The sequence below is a fragment of the Ovis canadensis genome, chromosome 22, assembly GCF_042477335.2.
Source record: "Ovis canadensis isolate MfBH-ARS-UI-01 breed Bighorn chromosome 22, ARS-UI_OviCan_v2, whole genome shotgun sequence".
Lineage (NCBI taxonomy): Eukaryota > Metazoa > Chordata > Mammalia > Artiodactyla > Bovidae > Ovis > Ovis canadensis.
The window spans coordinates 20,017,501-20,041,114 of NC_091266.1; the positions used below are offsets into that span (position 1 = coordinate 20,017,501).

Below are 23,614 nucleotides of genomic sequence, written 5' to 3' on the forward strand. Positions count from 1 at the left end.
CTATTTTTTTTAATTATAAAAGATGACATATTTTTAGTTCAGTTTGTTAAGTACTTTATTTGAAAATTCCTGCAAAGACAATACAAAGTAGTTTGTGTTTAGTTTTTGTATATGCACTAATATAGTATGCAACTCCAGGAAAATAATGTTTGTACAGAAGCCTTCCGTGAATAAAAGGCAGGCAACTCTTATAGAAATGTTCATGTGTTGCACCACAACACTGAAAATTGTGCTCCTCATACACTTCATTTCACTGAAACTATAGCCATTAGTTTGTGCAAGACAGCTCTCTTCTTTGTTGAATGTGTGTTTCCCCCTTTAGTTTTGTTTAATACGTACAATTCCATCCTCAATCCCATAAGCAGCTCTTATCTAAAATTCAGAACAAACACTAAACTGATCAATGTTTTACCTATATCATGTTTACCTCAGATCCTCCTATGCATTAATTTTCTACTGTTACATACAAATTACCACAAACTTGATGGCTTAAGACAATCCACAATGATTATCTCACAGTTTCCCTGGGACAGGAGTCCCACTACCAGTTAGCTGGGTCCTCTGCTCAGTGTCTTACAAGGCTTCAGTCAATTGCCTGCTAACTGCATTTTCCTCTATAGGACTGATTAGGAAAGGATCCTAGACTCATTTAGTTTATTGGCAGAATTCTTTTCCTTTTGGTTGTATAACTGAAGTCTGCTGTATGGAGGCCACCCTCAGGTATAAGATCCCTGGCGTATGTTCCTCTTCATAGGCAGTTTACAATGTTAATAGTTGCTTCTTAAATCTCAGATGGAAAATTCTCTCTCCACTGTGCTAATTGTGAGTATTATATAACTTAACTGAAACAAGGGGATAGTTTTACATTATCTTTGCAATATTCTATGAGCTAAAAGCAAAGTCACAGACTTCATCTGCGCTCAATGAGGTGAGCTGGGGGGTCATATACTAGTGCACTTCACATGATGTACTCTGCATATATGTTAAATAATCAGGGTGATAATATATAACATTGACTTCCTCTTTTCCCAATTTGGAACCAGTCCATTGTTCCATGTCCGGTTCTAACTGTTACTTCTTGACCAGCAACCAGATTTCTCAGAAGGCAGGTCAGATGGTTTGAAATTCCCATCTCTTTCAGAATTTTCCACGGTTTGTTTTGATTCACACATCAAAGGCTTTAGTGTAGTCCATGAAGCAGAAGTACATGTTGTTTTCTGGAATTTCTTGTTTTTTCTATGATACAATAGATGTTGGCAATTTAATCTCTGGTTTCTCTGCCTTTTCTAAATCCAGTGTGAACATCTGGAAGTTCAGGGTTCACATACTGTTGAAGCCTCACTTGGAGAATTGTGAGCATTACTTTGCTAAGCATGTGAAATGAATGCAATTGTGTGGTAGTTTGAACATTCTTTGGTGTTGCCTTTTGGGGATTGGAATGAAAACTGACTTTTTCCAGTCCTGTGGCCATTGCTGAGTTTTCCAAATTTGCTGGCATATTGAGTGCAGCACTTTCACAGCATCATCTTTTAGGATTTAAAATAGCTCAACTGGAATTCCATCACCTCCACTAGCTTTTTTCATAGGGATGCTTCCTAAGGCCCACTTGACTTCATACTCTAAAATGTCTGGCTCTAGGTGAGTGATCACACCATTGTGTTTATCTGGGTCATGAAGAGCTTATTTGTATATCTCTTCTGTGTATTCTTGCCACCTCTTATTAATATCTTCTGCATCTCTTAGGTCCATACATTTCTGTCCCTTATTGTGCCCATATTTGCATGAAATATTCTCTGGTATCTCTAATTTTCTTGAAGAGATCTTGAGTCTTTCCCATTCTATTATCTTCCTCTATTTCTTTGCACTGATCACTGAGGAAGCCTTTCTTATCTCTCCTTGGAGGTCTTTGGAATCTTGCATTCAGATGGGTGTATTTTTCCTTGCTTCCTATGCCTTTCACTTTTCTTTTTTTCTCTGCTATTTGTAAGGCCTCCTCAGACAACCATTTTGCCTTTTTGAATTTCTTTTTTGGGGGGAAGATTTCGATCACCACCTCCTATACAATGTTGTAAATATTTGTCCATAGTCCTTCAGGCACTCTGTCTATCAGATCAATTTTCTAGATCTATCACATCCACTGTGTAATTATAAGGGATTTGATTTAGGTCCTTACTCCATGTCATTTTCCCAACCCAAGAACAACTCAGGTCTCCTGCACTTCAGGCCCATTCTTTACCTGCTGAGCTATGGGAGAAGCCCTCTTTATTGTTAAGATCCATCAAAGTTTGTAGAAGAAGATTATCTAAACTTAGATTTTTCTTGCTTGTATCATATGGTTCTAGGAAATGTATTTTGAGTGAAACTATTCTCATTTAATATTTACAAATGTTGAGTTATATGTAAAATGTTAAAACTCTAATGCAACACATGTCCTGTGAACAGTTACACTGTTAGTGAAATAAGTTCTTATGGATTTCTTCTCCTCACTTTTTAAACTATTTTTTATCAACTTTGATTCCATTAGATTGAGAGTGTATGTATGCATATTGAATTGTGTCAGATGGGGTGAGGAGGGGAGGAAGGGAGGTAGGGAAGGAGTATATATATATATATATATATATATATATATGAAATCAATGCACATATATCTATATTATGAATGCACACAAAGAGTACACATAAATATACATTTAAAAGTGAAAACAGGAAGATAGCGTTTACATATATATATATATATATATATATATATATATATATATAAAATAGAAAAAAGAACCCCAACGCAATGCAGGAGACAAAGGAGATGCAGATTTGATCCCTGGGTCAGGAAGATCCCCTGGAGTAGGAAATGGCAACCCACTCCAGTATTTTTGCATGGAAAATCCCACAGACAGAGGAGCCTGATGGGCTACAGTCCATGGAGTCGCAAAGAGTCAGACTGAAGTGACAGCATATGTGCACATGCTCACGCGTGCACACACACATGTATTATGAATCCACATATATGTAGATATATGCACATATATATTTATATACTATGAATGCACACATAGAGAGTGAACATAAACAAATATACATTTTAAAGTGAACAGTGATAAAGGTAAACTCAGACACTATGGCACATCAGACTGTAAGCTCCATCAAAGATTAAGTAAGTCTGGTTAGTCTGGGCCAGGTTGGAGAGGTGCCTAGGTCTCCCAGAGCCTCACAGTGTTCGTTAACTCTCACAGTGCCTGATGAAAACACAGGTAACTTTGCTGTCAGGGGCAATCTGGCCATTTCTGTCCTTGCAACAGAATTAAGCTAATGAATAACAAGGTATATATATAGGATCAATATTTATCTATATATAGTACACATATAAATATAGTATAAAGTTAAATAAAATAAATATTTACATAGTTTTTATGAACAAAGGAGTAATATGAATATAAATACTTCAGTATATTTTATTCTTCAAAAAATAAAATATATTTTCTACTTTGCATATATACTTTTATAAGGATAGTATATTTTATAAATGTGACATGCCCATGTGCATGCTTAGTTGCTCAGTTGTGTCTGACTCTTTGAAACCCCATGGACTATATAGTGCACCAGACTCCTCTGTCCGTTGGATTCTCCAGGCAAAAATGCAAGAGTAGTTAGACATTCCCTTTCTCAGGGGATCTTCCCAACTCAGAGATTAAACCCAGGTCTCTTGCATTGCAGGCAGATTCTTTACTGTCTGAGCCACCAGGGTAGTCCTAAAGATAAACATATCAATATATATTTAATAAAATATGTTAAAATTATAGGAAGAGATAAATAGAAAAAGAGAATAGATCATAAAGGCTCTGAAATTTTATTTTTTGAAAATGCATATTACAAAGAAAAAAGATAAAGGTTGATTCATCAGGTCATGCTTATGAGCGATAACTGTTTTCTCTAGCGATGAAAACCTTCTTATTTATTCCCATAACAGTAAAGTAGAAGAAAGATTTTCCACCAGTTAGTTAAGGAAATTCATATATGTTGTGGTGAAATGTGGTGACTTTGAAAGGCTTGTATTTTAAATTTCATAGTTAAGGCTGTTTTGAAAGAGTATTTGCATATTCTAGGAAGTAATAGTATAAATTTCCTATAAGCAGTATAAAAGTGACAAGTTTTGTTATTACAACTCTATCTAGATGTCAGTGATAGCAAAGTACCAGAGTTTGACGGAACAGACTGTTGAAGGGCAAAATGCTCATGTTCCTCTCTCAGCTCCCTGCGAGATTCCAGCTTGCTTCCTGACAAAATGCTGATATGGGATTTCTCATCATGGTATTGGTATCCACACTTTGATACATCAAAGAAATTAGTGGTTTTTCATGTAGCAGTCAGGGCAGAGCCTTAAAAAAAGGAGTTAGCATTTTCAAAAATGTACCAGAGGGAAAACTGCTGTTCACCTTGGCTGCATTAGCCATGTGTCACCACAACCAACCCAGACTCCAGAAGGCAGGGATCAGCAGGTAAAGAATAGAGCATTGTGTACCGACAGACTTTGCATTTATACTTTAAAGTGAAAGGCCTTTTATGTAGTCTCCCTCCAAGAGATGAACAGCAATCTACCCTCAAGGTACTAGATACCATCAAGGGTGCTTTCATCAAGGACTATTGAAATAGTTATGTTTTCCTTGTCAAGTTTTCTGCAGGTGTGTTAATGGAATGCAATTATTTGTTTCATATAACCTTACTCCATTTTCTGAACGTAAGACTCATAGAAGCAGGGATATGCATTTTTTAAAACTGGTAAGTTCCATCTGTCTATAAGAGTGAGCGGTACCTCACAGACCCTCCATCAATGCTTGTTGAATAACTGAATTTCTGAGAATATTCAATGCCAGGGAAATAAATATGAATTGTATCTAGTAGCTTTATCATACAAATGATTGAAACTTAAAATCAATATATTGTATCTTTAGTAATAATAGTAAAATATTCCAAAGACTACAGAAAATATATAGTAAATATCATGAAACTGAAACCATTTATGTGTAAGATTACAACATAATTGGAAAACATGCTTTTCCCCCCAATATTATTGACAGTAGAATACTACAGATAACCCTTGAACAACATGGGTTTGTACAGCATAAGTTCACTTTTATGTGTGTGTGTGTGTTTTTTTTTTCAGTAGAATTAGCATCTATAATCTTATTTTACAAATCGTTAAGTGTGGGGAAAAATTTGTGTTTGATTAGGGAATCACACTGTGTGTATGTGTGCTAAGTTGCTTCACTTGTGTCTGACTGTTTGTGATCCTGTGGACCGTAGCCCACCAGGCTCTCCTGTCTATGGGATTCTCTAGGCAAGAATACTAGAGTGTTTGCCATGCCCTCCTCAAGGGTATCTTCCCAATCCAGGGATTGAACCCATGTCTTTTATGTCTCCTGCATTGGCAAGCAGGTTCTTTACCACCAGCACCAGCTGGGAAGCCCAGGAATCACAATACATGGACTGAGAGCAACCTCGAGTCTTGATTCTATCCAAACTGTTTTAGCTTCCTGCTTTTGGATAAGTCATTTGATGCAGAGATATTTGGATTTTTGGTTGGAAGAAGGGGGATAATTGGTGCTCCTAACCCCTGAGTTGTTCAAGGATCAACTGTGTTTTCAAATCACTATTGCAAAACCATGTCTTTATTAACTATAACAGTGTTGAATATGGTAGTCAATCATCTCCAAAAAAACAAGTACAATGACATTATTTATAGGTCAGCTACATTTCTTTTTAGAATCGAGCATGGTCTAGGTTTATAGAGCATAGTATTACTGACCAAGGAGATCTGAGGGAAATTTTCCACTCACGGAACAAGGCAGTGTTCAATATGGAATTTATAATAAAAGTACAATACCATGTTAGAGTGTTGTTTGAAGGCACCTGTAAGAACTTTGCCTGCAATTCTAGAGAGTGTATAACTAGTAAAGAAAATGGATACCGCTTTTTAAATTTTTTTTCTAATATCATTTAAGTGTTTTCCCTTTATTTTTAAAATTTAAACACTATTTTCTGTTTCTTAATGTTGTAACATTTCTTTAGAAAAAGAAAGAGGAATTGAAGCCATTATTTGCACAAATCTTATATATATACTTCAGGTTTGGGAAGAAGCATGCAATATTTCTCCTTAGTATACAGGAAAAAAATGCAGCAAGCTATTCTGGGCCTCCATGTAGTTTGAAACTAGAACCATGTGCTCTCTTGAAAATTTTTTGTCCTTTATTGTAATGGAATGAGCAGAAATTTCAAGCTTACAAACTTCACCACCACTTCAGTCACTCATGAGTTTTTAACCTTGAGCCTGTGAGGATATTCTTTCCTCCACAGAGTAGAGACAATAATACCTACCTTAGAGGTTTCACTCAAGGTGAGTTGAGAAAATGTATGTTTAACCACTTTGAAGACTTCATAGATGCTGAATCAAAAACACTCATGTTAAGCTTTGTGGAGTGCTCACTCTGAGGTATTCTAAGCATGTATCTATAGCCATTTACCTAATCCTCCAAATAAATTTGAGGTAGGCACTATTGTATCTCCATGTTAATAATGAGGTAAGTGAGACAGAGATGCTATTTCATTTGCTCCATCATGACTGGGAAGTTGAAGAACTTAAATTTAAAAAGAAGCCCCACTCTAATAAACTGCTCTTAAAATGACTAGCATTTGTCAATTTTATTTTTTTCTTTTCATGCAATAAACATGTGTCATTATAGTTGCTTGATATTTAATGATGGGCTCTATCTTTGCCTAGAAGTTATAAAAGTAGAAGCTGAGTTCTTTACCAGTTAGAGGGGGGAAATATGTGAGGGTTATATAAAAAGAACACTCTTTTTATTAAGATAAAGAAACACAAGAAGAATAGATTCCATTTTAGAAGGTCTAGTTCTGTGACTTTAAATTTATGGACCACGGATTCCATGATTATGGGCCTCCCTGGTGGCTCAGATGGTAAAGCATCTGTCCACAATGTGGGAGACCCGGGTTTGGTCCCTGAGTTGGGAAGATCCCCTGGGGAAGGAAATTGCAACCCACTCCAGTACTCTTGCCTGGAGAATCCCGTGGAGGCAGGAGCCTGGCAGGCTACAGTCTATGGGGTTGCAAAGAGTCAGACATGACTAAGTAACTTCACTTTCACTTTCATTCCATGAATAAAAATTGTTTGAGCTTGTGATTTTAATACAACTTTAAATAAATTACATATTTTGCAGGCTATTGTGCCAATAAACCTTACAAAATGCACAAAAATAAACAAGAAATACAAATTTAGCAAAATATATGCAAAAGTAAACTTCAAATTATTTCCTTTGTGCATTCTGAAGGACTTTACCCATGAGTAGTTTAGTAGAGAGAATCCCTGTCAGGAGTTGTAAACTGAAGGACCTTAGAAGACAGTATGACCTGCCAGATGCTTTTAGTCATTACAAAGTTTTGGGCAACCATCTAAACACTCAGCAGCCTCACGTGGAAATTTGAAATTTACCATGGAAAACAGAAATTTATCATGTTCTGGAAAATCAGAAGACTCAGTGACGCTGGTTTACAATCCCAGGTTTCTCCAGAAACACCCTGCACTTTTGAATTTATCACAGCCTTCATGGCCTCTCTTGCCCCTTTAGGCTAATTCATTTTTTCTTTCCTGATGGAGATAGAAAACTGGCCCATCTGCTCACAGGCCACTAACACCTCATTCAATTTATTTACTTACTGGCAGATTGCAAAGAAAAACAAAGAATTTAAATGAAATTAATGCAAATGCTTCCAAAGACAAATGTGGTAAAAACTGATGGCTTATTCTTAGTCTTTATGACATAGTTAAGTCAATCTCTTGTCACTCTACTAAAAACGAATTTCTGTTTTGATGTTGGGTTTTTCTACTTAATTCCATAAGACAAATGGCTATTGAAATTTTATGTAGGACACCAACAGCTTAACATCTTAAATAGCTGCGAAAACTTATATGAATAGTTGAACTGTTCTATACCTAAGATATACCTCAGCAGTGGCCACAGGACTGGAAAAGGTCAGTTTTCATTCCAATCCCAAAGAAAGGCAATGCCAAAGAATGCTCAAAATACTCCACAACTGCACTCATCTCACATGCTAGTAAAGTATTGCTCAAAATTCTCCAAGTCAGATTTCAGCAATATGTGAACCATGAACTTCCAGATGTTCAAACTGGTTTTAGAAAAGGCAGAAGAACCAGAGATCAAATTGCCAACATCTGCTGGATCATTGAAAAAGCAAGAGAATTCCAGAAAAACATCTATTTCTGCTTTATTGACTATGCCAAAGCTTTTGACTGTGTGGATCACAATAAACTGTGGAAAATTCTGAAAGATATGGGAATACCAGATCACCTGACCTGTCTCTTGAGAAACCTATATGCAGGTAAGGAAGCAACAGTTAGAACTGGACACAGAACAATAGACTGGTTCCAAATAGGAAAAGGAGTACGTCAAGGCTGTATATTGTCACCCTGCTTATTTAACTTCTATGCAGAGTACATCATGAGAAATGCTGGGCTGGAAGAAGCACAAGCTGAAATAAAGATTGCTGGGAGAAATATCAATAACCTCAGATATGCAGATGATACCACCCTTATGGCAGAAAGTGAAGAGGAACTACAAAGCCTCTTGATGAAAGTGAAAGTGGAGAGTGAAAAAGTTGGCTTAAAGCTCAACATTCAGAAAACGAAGATCATGGCATCTGGTCCCTTCACTTCATGGGAAATAGATGGGGAAACAGTGGAAACAGTGTCAGACTTTATTTTTGGGGGCTCCCAAATCACTGCAGATGGTGACTGCAGCCATGAAATTAAAAGATGCTTACTCCTTGGAAGAAAAGTTATGACCAACCTAGATAGCATATTGAAAAGCAGAGATATTACTTTGCCAACAAAGTTTCATCTAGTCAAGGCTATGGTTTTTCCAGTGGTCATGTATGGATGTGAAAGTTGGACTGTGAAGAAAGCTGAACACCAAAGAATTGATGCTTTTGAGCTGTGGTGTTGGAGAAGACTCTTGAGAGTCCCTTGGACTGCAAGGAGATCCAACCAGTGCATTCTGAAGGAGATCAGCCCTGGGATTTCCTTGGAAGGAATGATGCTAAAGCTGAAACTCCAGTACTTTGGCCACCTCATGTGAAGGGTTGACTCATTGGAAAAGACTCTGATGCTGGGAGGGATTGGGGCAGGAGGAGAAGGGATGACAGAGGATGAGATGGCTGGATGGCATCACTGACTCGATGGACGTGAGTCTGAGTGAACTCCGGGAGTTGGTGATGGACAGGGAGGCCTGGCGTGCTGCGATTCATGGGGTCGCAAAGAGTCGGACACGACTGAGCGAATGAACTGAACTGAACTGAACTGATACCGAAGATAAATTCTGTGACTTTAACTGATTGGCATTTGATTCACTCACTGGGTCTCAATTTTAAAGGTGTTCTAATGTCATCAGTACGTTACATCTCAACTTACTTGCTTACAAAGTAAGTAACAGAATGGATGTCTTTTCTTAGAGATTGCTCATCTGCAAACTCATGTAGATGAGTTCTGGTACATTAAACAATTATGCTACTTTGATAATGGATAGTGTGGCACAGGTAATTAACTATGAAGTCATTAAGGCTTTTCTGTGCTGTAACAGGTGTGTTTACCTATAACAGATTAATGAACTTGTCAAATATTTCTTTCTCCCTCTTTCTATTTCAGATCAACCTTGAGTGGAATTTGACAGAAGATGTTCCAACATTTTTCTCTCTGGAAATGGTTCGCTTCAGGGATTATCCTTGGTTGTCTCTTCACAGTCTGCTTGGGCCAATATGATGACGGTAAGTGTGTTTTTACTCTGACCTTTAGTGTTAGCCAGGATTTCTATGGAAAATGCAGCACATCATAGAAATGAATGATGCTAATTTGTAGTTCATTTTTAAAAGTTGGCCACTCCTTGCAATAATTTACTTTAATTAAAATCTTACAAAAGTAACATCTGATGCACTTTGTTTCTTAATAAGGATTGCAATATGGTAGAAAATCCAGTGTTCAGCCTCTGTTTGAACACTTACATGTTCTCACTAAAATAATGCCTAACTGTTATAAACAACATGAAATTCTATTTGCTAACCATTAGACAAACACAAACAGTAGCCTTGGATAAAATTAGGAATATGAAAAATATAAAAATTCCCTATGAGAAGAGATATTGGAAGGGATCAAAGGTGGATGTCATAAGTGATTTTTGCACTTAAATTGGGGGGCTTACTGCCCTCACTATTTTATTTGGAAAGAGTGAAAACTGTAAAAGACTTGGCATTAGACTTTGAGTCATTCCTTAATAATAACTCAGTCATTTGATAAGGATACATTAGCCATCAAGCTCTATGGAACCATTTAACATGTAATATCTGCAATGACCCAAAGGTACCTATCTTAGATATTTCGATATTGACGGCATCTGTCTTTGAATACTACTTAATGGGAATGTGGATCTCTCTATCTAACAGAAGAAAAATGGATAAATTTTCCCATCCTAGAAGTTCGCTATTGAAGAACACTATTTTGTTCTATTATTATTATTCTGCTTATTACTTTTACTAGTCATTTGTTGTTGTCATGTTACCTATTTGCTCCTAGAGACATCAAAGATTGTAAATTTTGTATGTTTTTTGTGATCTTTGCTTGGCTAAATTAAACAATCTGATGATGGATGAATGACTTTATCCCCCATTCAGTGTTCAAATTGTATACATATTAAAGCATTCTCTGTCCTCCATAGTTAGAAAATCATGCCTCGTTAGGGATTTGCAGAATAATTCACAGTATCAACTATTTTCATAAATTCAACAGTCTAATCCCTTGGAAAGTTCAGCTAATTAACACAGTGTTTACTCCAAGTACCTCTGAATTTAATGTCCCTGTCATTGCCATTTATAAGGCTTGTGAGTCTCCAGTTTAACAACAAAGTCAAAAGTGTAGTAAGAAATAAACAAAGTAATTGCTACTTTAAAGCAAAAATAAAAATCAATGGAACTTAAAAATGCATGACTTTAAAGTAAAATAATACATTTTAATTTATGCTTCAAGAATAGATGGCAAATCAGTGTGTTAATATTTCTTCATGCCATAAGGCATTCTATTTTTATTCATAGTGTTTACCCTGAGATGGAAGGACTGTCTGCTCATATTAGACTTTCACAAACCCTGTACTTTTTAGCAATGCAATTTAGGTTATTGGAGGAAATCATCCCTGGTTTAACCTGTAATGGTATAAATTAGCTTCTTTAATAAGTTCATTTCAGCTCTTGGTCTCTCTAAATGTGCTTGTATTGATAGCCTCCAAAATAAGATCGTCAGGTCACCACTGACCAAGAAGTAACTTTCTGAAGAAGAGTACAGCTTTACCTGCCAAGTTAGATTTCACAGTAAGGCTGCCCCCTCACTACACTCATGGAAAACCTTCCAGCCACAATTAGAAAGCCTTTTCAGTTCTTTCCTCCTGGAGGTAAGTTGCTCAGCACCTAGGAAGACTGAAAGGATCAGAACTGTGGCAAAGAAACAAAAATTTTGTATAGGTTTTTATAGAGGTTTCTCAACTTTATGTGCTTTCCAGCGTTCCTTCTATGCTTGCATTCTCCGATGCCCCTCTAGAAGTAATAACACATTCCTGTAGGTCACCTACTTCTCTCTGGTAAGGGACTCTGACATCACTTTTATTTTATTGTTCATGAAAATGGTTTTCACAGCGACTGTTTTTTAAAATCCCCATTAAAGTTTGAGACCATATTTTGCAGGAATGAAATCGAGAGTAAACAAAGCATGGCTAACGCACAAAATAACACAACTGAAATATGTGATGTGGGTTTCTTGAGCCAATTTTTCCTATCCAAATGCTTGAGAATGCAGGTGTGGGTTAGACTACAGGAAAATGTAGTGATAATCCTAATCATGACAGAAATGTGTGAAAAAAAGTTTAAGAGGTTTACTGGTTGGAGTAGCCTGTCTGATAGTTGACACCTTACTTCTATACATAGTTAGGATCTAAGATAGAGAAATATGAAGGTGGAAGAATTTTAAATACTCTAAGGCTATAATAGTATAGCAGTTTGTATTTTTCTTATGTTAAAGAATAGAATTCTCCTGGACTTTCAAATGAAAGGTTTCCTGTGTTTATTCTGTGTATTTCCTGACTTAGGCATATGGAAGTTGGAAGGAAAAATACTGTTGAAAATAAAAAAAAAATACTGTTTATTCAAGAAATATTTTATCATTAAATGGAATATTCTAGTATTATCCACATGTGTGAGTCAGCTTCTAAGAAAAGTTTACCGCATAATAGTTGTTTTCAAATTTTTTTACTTAAGAAATTGGGCAAAATGTTGAGTCTTTCAATATTTCTTAAATTGTTAGGGTAAGTTTTTGGATTCAATAATAAAATTTGCAGATGACCTATTTTTAATGAAGATTCGATTTGTTTAATAACTGCAGATTTAAGAAAGAATAAATATGTAATTGAGATTGATAGTATTAAATTAAATTTTAAAAGTCAGAATTTAGCTAGCCAGTAGAATATTGGAAAACATAACTGATTTATAGTTTTAGTAGCCACTCTAGCCCAATATGAAAGTATTAGGATTGCTATTTTAGCATAAAGTTTAATTCATTATCAGTCCTGCCAGTTTTATTGAAATGGGAACAAGTGTTGTGATCCCAAATCGAATGTGGGGAGCCTGCACAGGAGATGCCATTGGAAGCAGAGGAGGCAGGGCTATCTGTTAAATTATGTATTATGTGGGATAAAAGATATTAAGACCATTTTCCTTATTCTACCATATTATTCACAGTGAGGTAAAAAACCAAGTTGTCCATGGAGTTTGTGTTTTTTATTTTGTTTTGATTTTGAATAAATTAGTGAATTATGAAAGGGAGGGAAAGAAGGGAAGGAAGGAAAATGGTATATAAGGGGTAAGTTTTATTTTCACCTTTTATTACTTTCTTTGCATTTTCAGATTGTCCATATTGACTAGATAATACTACCATGATCAGATAGGAAAAGTATTTCTTTAAAAACAACCATATATCATAACATTATAACTAACTTTGAATCAAAGATAGTGTTAGAGGAGCTTTAAAAGAATATATGTGCCAGTGAGTGTGTGAGTGTGTGTGTGAGTGTGTGTGTGTGTGAGAGAGAGAGAGTTAGAAAGAGATTACCTAAGTGTGTGCAGACCATGAAAGTCAACATAAGGTATCCTTTTGTTGTTGTTGTTGTTTGTAAGGAAAGGGTTCTCCCTGACTGCTCAGGCTTTCAGCCTAGAAGCCAAAAATCTTCCATCCTGCCCTTGAACTATTATGTAACTTAGCATATATCTATGAGGTGAATGAAATCCTTATATACTGCACAACCAGAGCAACTGTCTGAAGAGATGCTGTTTACAATCTCAAAAAGTCATATATTAATACTTCCTAAGGCTATTTCCTTATTAAGAATAACTCTCTGAAACTCACTTTCATGTAGTTTAATACACTATCTGACATATCACCAGTGTTCACTAAAATATTTTTACATTTATTTCTATTTTTACTTCTAATTATGTATAAATAATTGTTTCTTTTTATATGTTTATATGTATATATTTTTAAATGAGAATTTTGTGCTCCTGTGCACAATTTATGTATACTTTCCTTATATCTGCTCATATTTACTGAACACCTTGAAGACTCCCTTGGTGGCTCAGATGGTAAAGAACCTGCCTGCAATGCAGGAGACACGAGTTCAATCCCTGGGTTGGAAAGATCCCCTGGCAAAGGGAATGGCAACTCACTCCAGTATTCTTGCCTGGAAAATTCCATGGACAGAGGAGCCTGGCAGGCTATAGCCCATGGAGTTTTAAAGAGTTGGTCATGATTGAGCAACTAACACTTTCACTTCTTTGAAGACTTAAATTTGTTAAATTGCATTCTATTTTATTGTTATTATTTTGGCTGTATTGGGTCTTCACTGTGGCATGAGCACTCTTCACTGTGGCTCATGGACTCACTCTGGTTGCACAGCACTGACTCTAGAGCATGCAGGCTCAGTAGCTGCAGCACACGGGTTTAGTTGCCCCATGGTATGTGGGATCTTAGATTTCTAACCAGGCATAAAACTCACTTTACCTGCATTGAAAGGTGGATCCTTAACCACTGGACCAACTGGAAAGTCCCCATTTTATTTTTCAAAGTATTAACGACTATAATTTTTCTTTGAAGGGCTTTCTAATTCAAATGAACCCTGAAATGAAAATTGAGGAACATTTCCAGGTGTATTGTTAGGCTTGTTAGGTAATCCATTAATCCACAGAAAGTCAGTGATGAGATAGATATGTCATCATTAAAAGTATACTGCTGCTACTGCCACCAAATTGCTTCAGTAGTGTCCTATTCTGTGTGACCCCATAGACAGCAGACCACCAGGCTCCCCCATCCCTGGGATTCTCCAGGCAAGAACACTGGAGTGGATTGCCATTTCCTTCTCCAGTGCATGAAAGTGGAAAGTGAAAGTGAAGTCGCTCAGTTGTGTCCGACTCTTAGTGACCCCATGGACTTTAGCCCACTAGGCTCCTCCGTCCATGGGATTCTCCAGGCAAGAACACTGGAGTGGGGTGCCATTGCATTCTCTGATTAAAGGTATAGCCATGTTTTAATGTCTGCGACTAAAATTTTCTAAGATCTGACATTTAAGCCTGGAAACTTCATTTTTATCAAGTATGTCTAGAGGTCAGAAAGTAGAGTGACAATGGTTTATACTAATAAACTTAAAAGAGAATGACATACAAATTACAATACTAATAATAGCATTATAAGGAAAATAAAAATACCCAAAGAGCTGAAACATTTATGTTTCTTAGAATGATGTTTCCCCTCTTTAGATACCTTAAGAAGAATTGGCTACATAAACTTAACTCTTCTGCAAGAAGAATTAAAAAATCTTAATTGTTCATGTTTCTGCATTATTACAGACTATCACATAGGGCACTGTTAAAGCAATATCCTTGCTCATGGAATGTACTGGTCTATTTGTGGGATACATATGGTCCCCATAGTATTATTCTGGAAATGTTTGCAAACTTTCTTTTTCTTCAGTTTGCTATTTTGAAGTTTAGTTCAGGTCATCTTCCTCTTGTTAACATTATATTTCTCTGAACATCAGTTCAGTTAGTCGCTCAGTCATGTCTGACTCTGTAACCCCATGGGCTGCAGCACTCCGGGCTTCCCTGTCCATCACCAACTCCCAGAGCCTACTCAAACTCATGTCTTTCACATCAGTGATGCCATCCAACCATCTCATCCTCTCTCATCCTCTTCTCCTCTCACCTTCAATCTTTCCCAGCAGCAGGGTCTTTTCCAATGAGTTGGCTCTTCACATCAGGCAGCCAAACTGTTGAGTTTCCGCTTCCAAGGACTGATTTTATTTCTCTGAATATAGTACAGTGCAATAGTTTCTTTTGAGTCTGTTTCAATTACAATTAAAGATGATTATTGGAGACCCTATCTAAGTAATTTTCAATGAACTTGATTGTCTCTGAAACATTTTTCATTCAAATAATATTTCTTAAGGCAGCACACACATCAAGAGAAATTGAACAATATATATGCACACACTCATACATAATAGATAACATTTTGAAACCACACATAGCATATATTTTATGCAAATTTTAATCTTAATATGATAAAGGCATATTTTCTTATCTACCCCTTTCACTTTTTCCATCTTACAGAGTGTATTTTTATTCAGAGATGTTAAATTCAAGTTTTCAGAGTAATTTTGTTGTTTTTTCTACAGGCTGCGTTTTTAAATTCTGTTTGTCATTTTTTCTTGAAGCTTTATAAACTTTTGGAGATATATATATATATATATATATATATATATGGCATATATATACTCATATATATGCCATATATACATATGCCATCTGGATTATGTTATTATGGGATATTTAGATTAATATGCCAAGAAACAGCACTTTCAGTGCTTTGCTGTTGTTGTTCAGCCACTGAGTCATCTCCGACTCTTTTTGACCCCATGGACTGCAGTGCACCAGGCTTCCTTGTCCTTCACCATCTCCTGGAACCTGTTCAAACTCATGTCCATCGAGTCAGTGATGCCATACAACCATTTCATCCTCTGTCGTTCCCTTCTCCTCCTGCCTTCAATGTTTCCCAACATCAAGGTCTTTTCCAGTGAGTCGCCTCTTCGCATCAGTTGGCCAAAGTATTGGAGCTTCAGCATCAGTCTTTCCAATGAATATGCAGGACTGATTTCCTTTAGAATTGACTGGTTGGATCTCCTTGCAGTCCAAGGATTCTGAAGAGTCTTCTCCAACACCACAGTTCAAAAGCATCAATTCTTCAACACTCAGCCTTCTTTATGGTACGACTCTCACACCTGTACTTACTCCAGTAAAATCTTCTAAATTTCATTTCTAAATGTCTAAATTTCATTTCCAGATAAAAGCTTGGCTGTGTCTTCTGCTTTAGTTTGTACCCACACTTGGGTACAAACTTATTTCCTCTTATTTCCTCTTTTTTGAAGGTGAGCAATCTTGTAGATCCTGTACCTCCAAATTGGATTTTGTTTTAGGGCAGGGGTTTGAAAAGGCATATCTTTTCTTGTTTCAGCAACGATTTCTCAGTAAGCAAGTTCAAAAATGTTAACTTTGCAGTTTCTCTATACTCTGATCCTTTGCCTAGAAGGATTGCTTCAGTAGTTTCTCCGAACACTAGTAATAGGCATGATTAAAGGCCATCTGTACATCCTGGGAGCCAGAGAGATAAAGAGTGCAAAAAGTAAATACATAAATAAACTCTGAGAATCATAAGAACAATTAGTGTACTTTTTTCTCTGTGCTAATACATACACACACCCACATCCCCAAAATGTTATTTCCTAGGTAACTTAGAATACCTGTTGGCTGCTGCTAAGTCACTTCAGTCGTGTCCAAATCTGTGCGACCCCATGGACTGCAACCTACCAGGCTCCTCTGTCCATGGGATTTTCCAAGAGGACTGGAGTGAGGTGCCATTGCCTTCTCCATAGAATAGCTAAGTACTGATATTTCAGATACTTTCATTTGTCCTATTGAGAAAGGGAAAGAAGTAGGTCTAATTCACTATATAAGTAATACAATACAATTAACAATCACCAGTAGGGTAGATGGTTCCCTCTTTGGTTCTAACAACCTTAAAAAAATGAACCCATTGAAACATAAAATACTCACATCCAAATTGTGTGAGAAGGTAGAATCCGTTTTAACTGTTCTTAATAAAAATCGAAATTGAGCAAAAGTGTAATTATAATCTTGCTTGGCTCTGATACAACTCGCAATAGAGTGGCTTTTCTTAGTTGGGTCTTTTCCCATCAAATCTCCGTGCTTGTTACCGTGACTTCTGCACCATATCCCTTAAGCTCTGCAATTTGGGTTTTCTCACATCTCTACTGAAAGTGCACTCTCTAAAGTCTCCAATGACTACTTTCTTGAACAAATCCTGTAATTTTGTAGCATTTCAGCAAACAACGTTATTGATCTACTTTTCTTGCAACTTTCTTTTCCTCAGTGATTCTTAGAACTGACTTTCCCGATTGTCTATATATCAGACATGATCTTCCTGGTGAATATTCTACCTTTCTCTGGTTCGTGATTTTGAAATTGCCCCACTTTTGTTTGTATTTCCATAAAGAGTCATATTTTATAATGAGCCGGTTTGAGTAATTATAAAGGTCCTCTCCTTGGTCATGTTCTGCTTTCTCTAGCTTCCCTTTCACCAGTACTTTCAAATTATTACATGTCCACTGTACATATTCTTTTTCCCTAGACCACATTTTTGCTTCTCTATAGAACATTTATTTAGTTTGCATTTTAGTGAATATCAACTCCATGAAAAATACTAGGGAAACAAAAATGAGGCAGTTATTTCATTCAAGTATAATAATGAGGTATATAGTCAATACGATGATTTATATAATCATAGTGCATATATAGTGCGTGTGTTTTGGGAGAATACAAATGCAAAATCTGCTGAAGATTTTGGAGTGAAGTAGTCAGAAAATGTTTGCAGGATAAATTTTTATTTTTCAAGGTAAAGAACTGGAAATTTTGGAAAACCTGAACAATCCTGAATACTGGTGCTCTAGTTTAAGATGTATATATCTTAGAATTGAGGATTATATATGCTGTTTTATGACCTGTTCAGAGAAGATTTTGCTCAATTCTAATTATGCCTTGAAACCAAATTGCTCATTACTCCTTGATGTTGTTACTAATCATGTTAAGTGAGGAAAGGTTGGTTAAAGGGTGCAAACGTTTAGTTATAAGATGGATAAGTTTGGTAAATCTAATGTACAACATGGTGACTATAGTTAATAATATTGTAGTATTATATGCTGGAAACTTGCTAATAGAATAGATTTTAAGTATTCTTACCACACTAAAAAAAAAAAAAAAGAACAATTGAGGTGATGGTTGTGTTAGGTTATGTTAATTAACTTGGTTCTGATAATCATTCATTTTACAGTCTATCGGTGCCAAGTCATATATTGTGCACTTTAAAAATATACAATTATGTTTGTCAATTACACCTCAAGAGAACTGGTATAATTAATGTCTATCTTCCGCTTTATATTAAGTCAAATAATGTTTGTTTCTATGTTTAGATTATAAATTTCCGTACACAGAAAGTATCGTTTATTTTTTGTTTCCCTCAGTACCTGGCAGAATGACCCAGTTAGTGATTATTTAAGTGAGTATGCCTTCCATAAAGAAAAATAGAACTGAGAGATGAAGTGTCATTTAATAATATAGGAGCAAGTAGGTAACCTTTATGATAGTACTTGGAGTTCAAACAGTAATTCAAAGACACATTTAGTGAGGGGTTGATTCCTATGACACTGCTCAATATTGACGTAGGAACCAAAGCAGTCAATAATTATCTCTGCTATGGAGATATTGCACATAGCATCCTTTTTAGGATTCGATAGGAAAACAGAGTTTAGGTAAATTATATAATTTTTTTAGAGACTCGGTTTTTATCCCTTGAGGGTGCATCATTTAGAAAAGTCTTTGTATAAAATTCAAAGTGAATCTTTCCTTTCTTCAGTCTGTTTTCTTTTTCTGATTATTAGCAGTTGTTCTGGGCATTTTGTTCATAATGTTGGTGGATCACACTGCACCCAGTTGTTTCTGACATCAGCCTCTTAGTTCCAGATACCAATCTTAACCTGCTCTTATAAGATACTATACTGCCCCTCAGGGCTGCTCAATCAGCCTGCTCAGTGGTGACTGTTCAGCCACTCTGAGTTTATTAAGTGGCTTTATTGAATAGTTGGAATACTGATGACAGTTGTTCAGGCTTCTTAGATCATGTATGAAAAGGACAATACTAACTCAATCATCAATATTTTGTATTGTTATATCTAGAATTTGGCCACAGTTGGTCCATTGAATGCATAGAATGCAATTCTGCTGGTATCCTCATAGAGGAAAAGCTACAGCATTTTAATGCAACATGAATAATACATTATGCTAATTTTAATTAATTCATTCTTCAGGTATAGCAAGCATATGTAATGTCTACTGTGCACATATAAACTTTCTAACAATTATAGCTAATATTTATTGGATGATTTCTATGTGACAGCTTACACATAATACACACTCTACTCACGCTGTATTGATATATTTGATACATATGATGTATGTTCATGAGTAATGTACATACTATATCATTACATTCCAGTTATAGAAGCTTATATAGTTTTATACAAATGCTTTTAAATGGCTACTAGATGTCAAGCCTTGTTCTACAAACTGCAGATATGTGTGTGCTTAGTGGTTTAGATGTCCAACTCTTTGTGACCCCATGAACTGGAGCCTGTCAGGCTCCTCTGCCTGTGGGATTTTCCCAGCAAGAATACTGGAGTGGATTGTCATGACCTCCTCAAAGGGATCTTCCCAACCCAAGGATCAAACCTCCATCTCCTGTGGCTCCTGCTTTGCAGGAAATTCTTTACCACTGAGCCCCCAAGGAAGTCCCGATATAGCAAACAGCAAAATAGACCAAAAAAAAAAAATCCTTATTTTTCTGAGGTTTGCTTGATATTTGAAGGATACAGAAAATAATCCAACCACTAAGAAAATTATGCAGTATATTAGTATATGAAAGAGGTTATGTAAAAAAAAATAAGCAGGGAAAGGGATATTTTGGGGAACATAATTTTAAATAGGAAAGTGTGGGAAGAACTTACTAAGAAGTACCCTTGGTGTAAATTTCAGAGAAGATTATGGGAAAATTATGGAGATTCCTAGAAGAGCATTGAAGACAGTGATCACAGTAAGTGAAAGGGAATTGAGATGGAGACATGCCTATTCTGTTTGTAAAACACAATTGTAAGCAAACTGTGGGGTGAAATGTGGGGCAGAGTAAAGGGCAAAGAGATAAGATCAGAAAGTTGACGTGGGTGAAGGCAAATTGCCCAGGCCTTGCAGGCAGTGGAGGACATTGTCTTTTTCTCTCAGTGAGACGGAAAGCTACTGGAATGTTTCAAGCAGAGGAGTGAAATGATTTCACACAAGTTTTAAAAAAAATTTGCCTTGACACTTGTATTGAGAATCATCAGTTAAGATCAAGGTGACTAGTGAGAAATGTATTAACGATATTCCAGGCAGAAAATAAAGATAGCTTAGACGAGGTTTTAATGACAGAGATGGTAAATATGGTTGGCTGTCAATGCATTTTTGAGGTACATCAATAGAGTTTGCTGGTGTGTTGGATAAAGAGAAAACAAAAAATATAGCATTTAAGTATATTTGATACTAGTATATTTGTTTTAAGCATCAGGAGAGTCTGAATGATCAACGTGGTCAACGATCATCAAAGGAACAAATGTGGCTAGAAATGAACCATAAACACAGTGATCATATAGTCTAGGAAGATAAGAAAGAATAAAAAAGAACATTAATATGTGAAAATAATTAATGAGAGGAAAGCTAGATGAGAGTGGTTTACTAAAAGTCATAGGAAGAAGACATCTAAAGGAGAAAGTGATCAGCTGTGTCAAGTCTAATCAAGTAAGATGAAATGTGAGAACGGAATATTGAATTAACAACATGGCATTCACTTGTGGCATTGATAGGGATGATTTGAGGTAATGTTGAGAATGAAAATTTGCAGAAGTTTTGAGAGTGGAGGAAGAGGAAATGCAGGGTATTTGAAGATATAAAAAGTTTTTTTTTATTTTTTCTTTTCTTTTTAATACAGTGGCAATACTAATAGGTAAAGAAGAGTAAGCTTAAGAATACACACCCCACCTTAAGCCCTAGTAATGTAAGGATATAATAAAGCAACTCCCATCCTGGTGAGGCACTGAGAGAGCTACAGAAAAGTAGCATCTTCTGGGAATAGCCAGATTTCTAGTAGAGCAAGAAGAAAGGAATGTTCAGTAAAATATATATTATTTAATCTATCTCATGTTCAGTAAAACACCATAAGATAAATTCTATTGTTGTTCCCATTTTCCAGTTGAGGAAACTGAAGCTTTAAAGATATAAAGCTATCTCACTTAAAGTCATACAGCTCCTACATCTAAGAGTCATAATCCTAGCTTAGGTAGCCTGGCTTTTACAGCCTGAGTATAAAGTTCTACAGTAGTCATGAAAGTATAATAATATGAACATAAATCTATGGAACCTTAAGAGAATGATGGAAATTATTATCAATTTCTACTAAATGTTCTTTTATTTTACATATATTTATTAGCATATACCAGTTCTGTGCTACATTTGGGGTTGAAATATGAATGAGATCTATTTCTTGACCTCATGTATGTTAATGCCTACATTATATGAAACATCAGCAAAAGGGATTACACATATATACTGTATATAGATTGTGAGAGGCTGAAGTTAAAAAGATGACATTTATGCTTCCTTCCTAGAGGTGTGCTACAGTCTGTATCAGTTGTAGTTAGTGGAAGAAAGATATAGGATGAGACACTTTAGAGCTACATGGAAAAAGGATAAGGAGTGACTTTAGATTTAAATCTGATGCATATAAATTCCTATGTGCAGTCAAAGCAAAGGGAACCATGAGAGGATTAATGATGAAGCATTGGTATGTGGGATATGAAAGATCATCTCTGGCACAGTAGTTAAAGCTTGAGCTTTGGAATCAAATAGACTGTGCAAATCCTGGCAAGATCAATATGTGATTTTTGATAAATTATATAATCTCTCTGACTTAGATTTCCATCTATTAAACAGGATACAGCAACTCTGATTTGACTGCTGTTAGGATTAACTGAAGGCATGTATATAAATTGTTTAGCATGCTTTCTAGCATATAGGAAATGATTAAAATATATTTGGGGTATATTATAATAAGTACTACTATTTTCAAATTAAATAGACAAGATAAACAATGTTACATTGTCATTAATCAATATTTCCTTTGGTTTCTTTTATCTGAAAACATTTACGCAAACACAGAGGCCACACATATAATCACACACTATATTAAATCGACAATTTCTGAGAACAATCACTATGCTTTCTACACACATATTTCTGCATACTACAATTCTTTGAATGATTTTCAGCCCATCTATCCTGTGAACTTTTCAGCTGCATTTATTAAAGTGTCAGGCTTAGAATTTATACCATTTCAGTTTTTTAATAATTTTATTTATTTATTCATTTATTTTTGGCGTGTTGGGTCTTTGTTGCTGCACAAGGGCTTTCTCTAGTTGCAGGCAAGGACTAATCTTCATTGAAGTGCACAGGATTCTCATTGATGTGGCCTCTCCTGTTGTAGAGAAGGGCTCTGGGGGGTGAGGTTTCAGCTCGTGGCTCAGTAGTTGTGGCTCCTGGGATCTAGAGCACAGCCTCAGTACATGGGCTTAGTTGCTTCACAGCATGTGGAATCTTCAGGATCAGGGATCCTAATGCATGACTCTGCATTGGTAGGTGGATTCTTTACCACTGAGCAGCCGGGGAAGCCTCACCTTTTCCTTTTTTTTTTTTTTTTCCTATCTTTTATTTACCTCCTTCAAATTTTTCTTAATTTTTAATAGTTTCATTTTTTTAAAAAAGAAGCTTCCTTTAGCTCCTTCTTATTTATCTTTCTTCACTCATATCTGAATACTTCTCAATTACTTTATTCTTCTCATTTTTAAAATATGTTTCACTCAACTCTGTCTTGCATTCTAATTTCACCTCTCCTGTTTCTTTGTCTAGTATTCTCTCTGTCTCAAATTTTGTTATCTTTCTGCCTCACTTTAGCTAATTTAAGTTCTAGAAAGCACAGTAAGCATTTCCTTGGCTATAGGTACTTCATATTTCTAACTGCTAGGTCTACTTTTAGAAAATAATCTTAACTGGACTTTTAGCCTCTTTGGTTATATAAAGAATTGGATAGTATTTTATTTTATTTTAATTTTAACTTTATTTTACTTTACAATACTGTATTGGTTTTTCCCATAGTGGGGAGGGAGGTGGGAAGGGGGTTCATGTTTGGGATCATATGTACACCTGTGGTGGATAGTATTTTAGACCAAAGGAAAAA

General features: G+C 35.9%; 1 protein-coding gene across 5 annotated transcripts in view; it reads left to right on the plus strand.

The window, feature by feature from the left end:
- Positions 1–23,614, plus strand: part of PCDH15 (protocadherin related 15) — a 1,084,160-nt gene that overhangs the window by 143,439 nt on the left and 917,107 nt on the right. For all 5 annotated transcript variants that reach the window (XM_069567843.1, XM_069567842.1, XM_069567840.1 and 2 more), the window contains exon 2: positions 9,731–9,849. In XM_069567843.1, coding sequence (XP_069423944.1) covers positions 9,759–9,849 — 91 coding nt within the window. In that variant the 5' untranslated portion in view covers positions 9,731–9,758. The remainder of the gene's footprint in view (positions 1–9,730; positions 9,850–23,614) is intronic.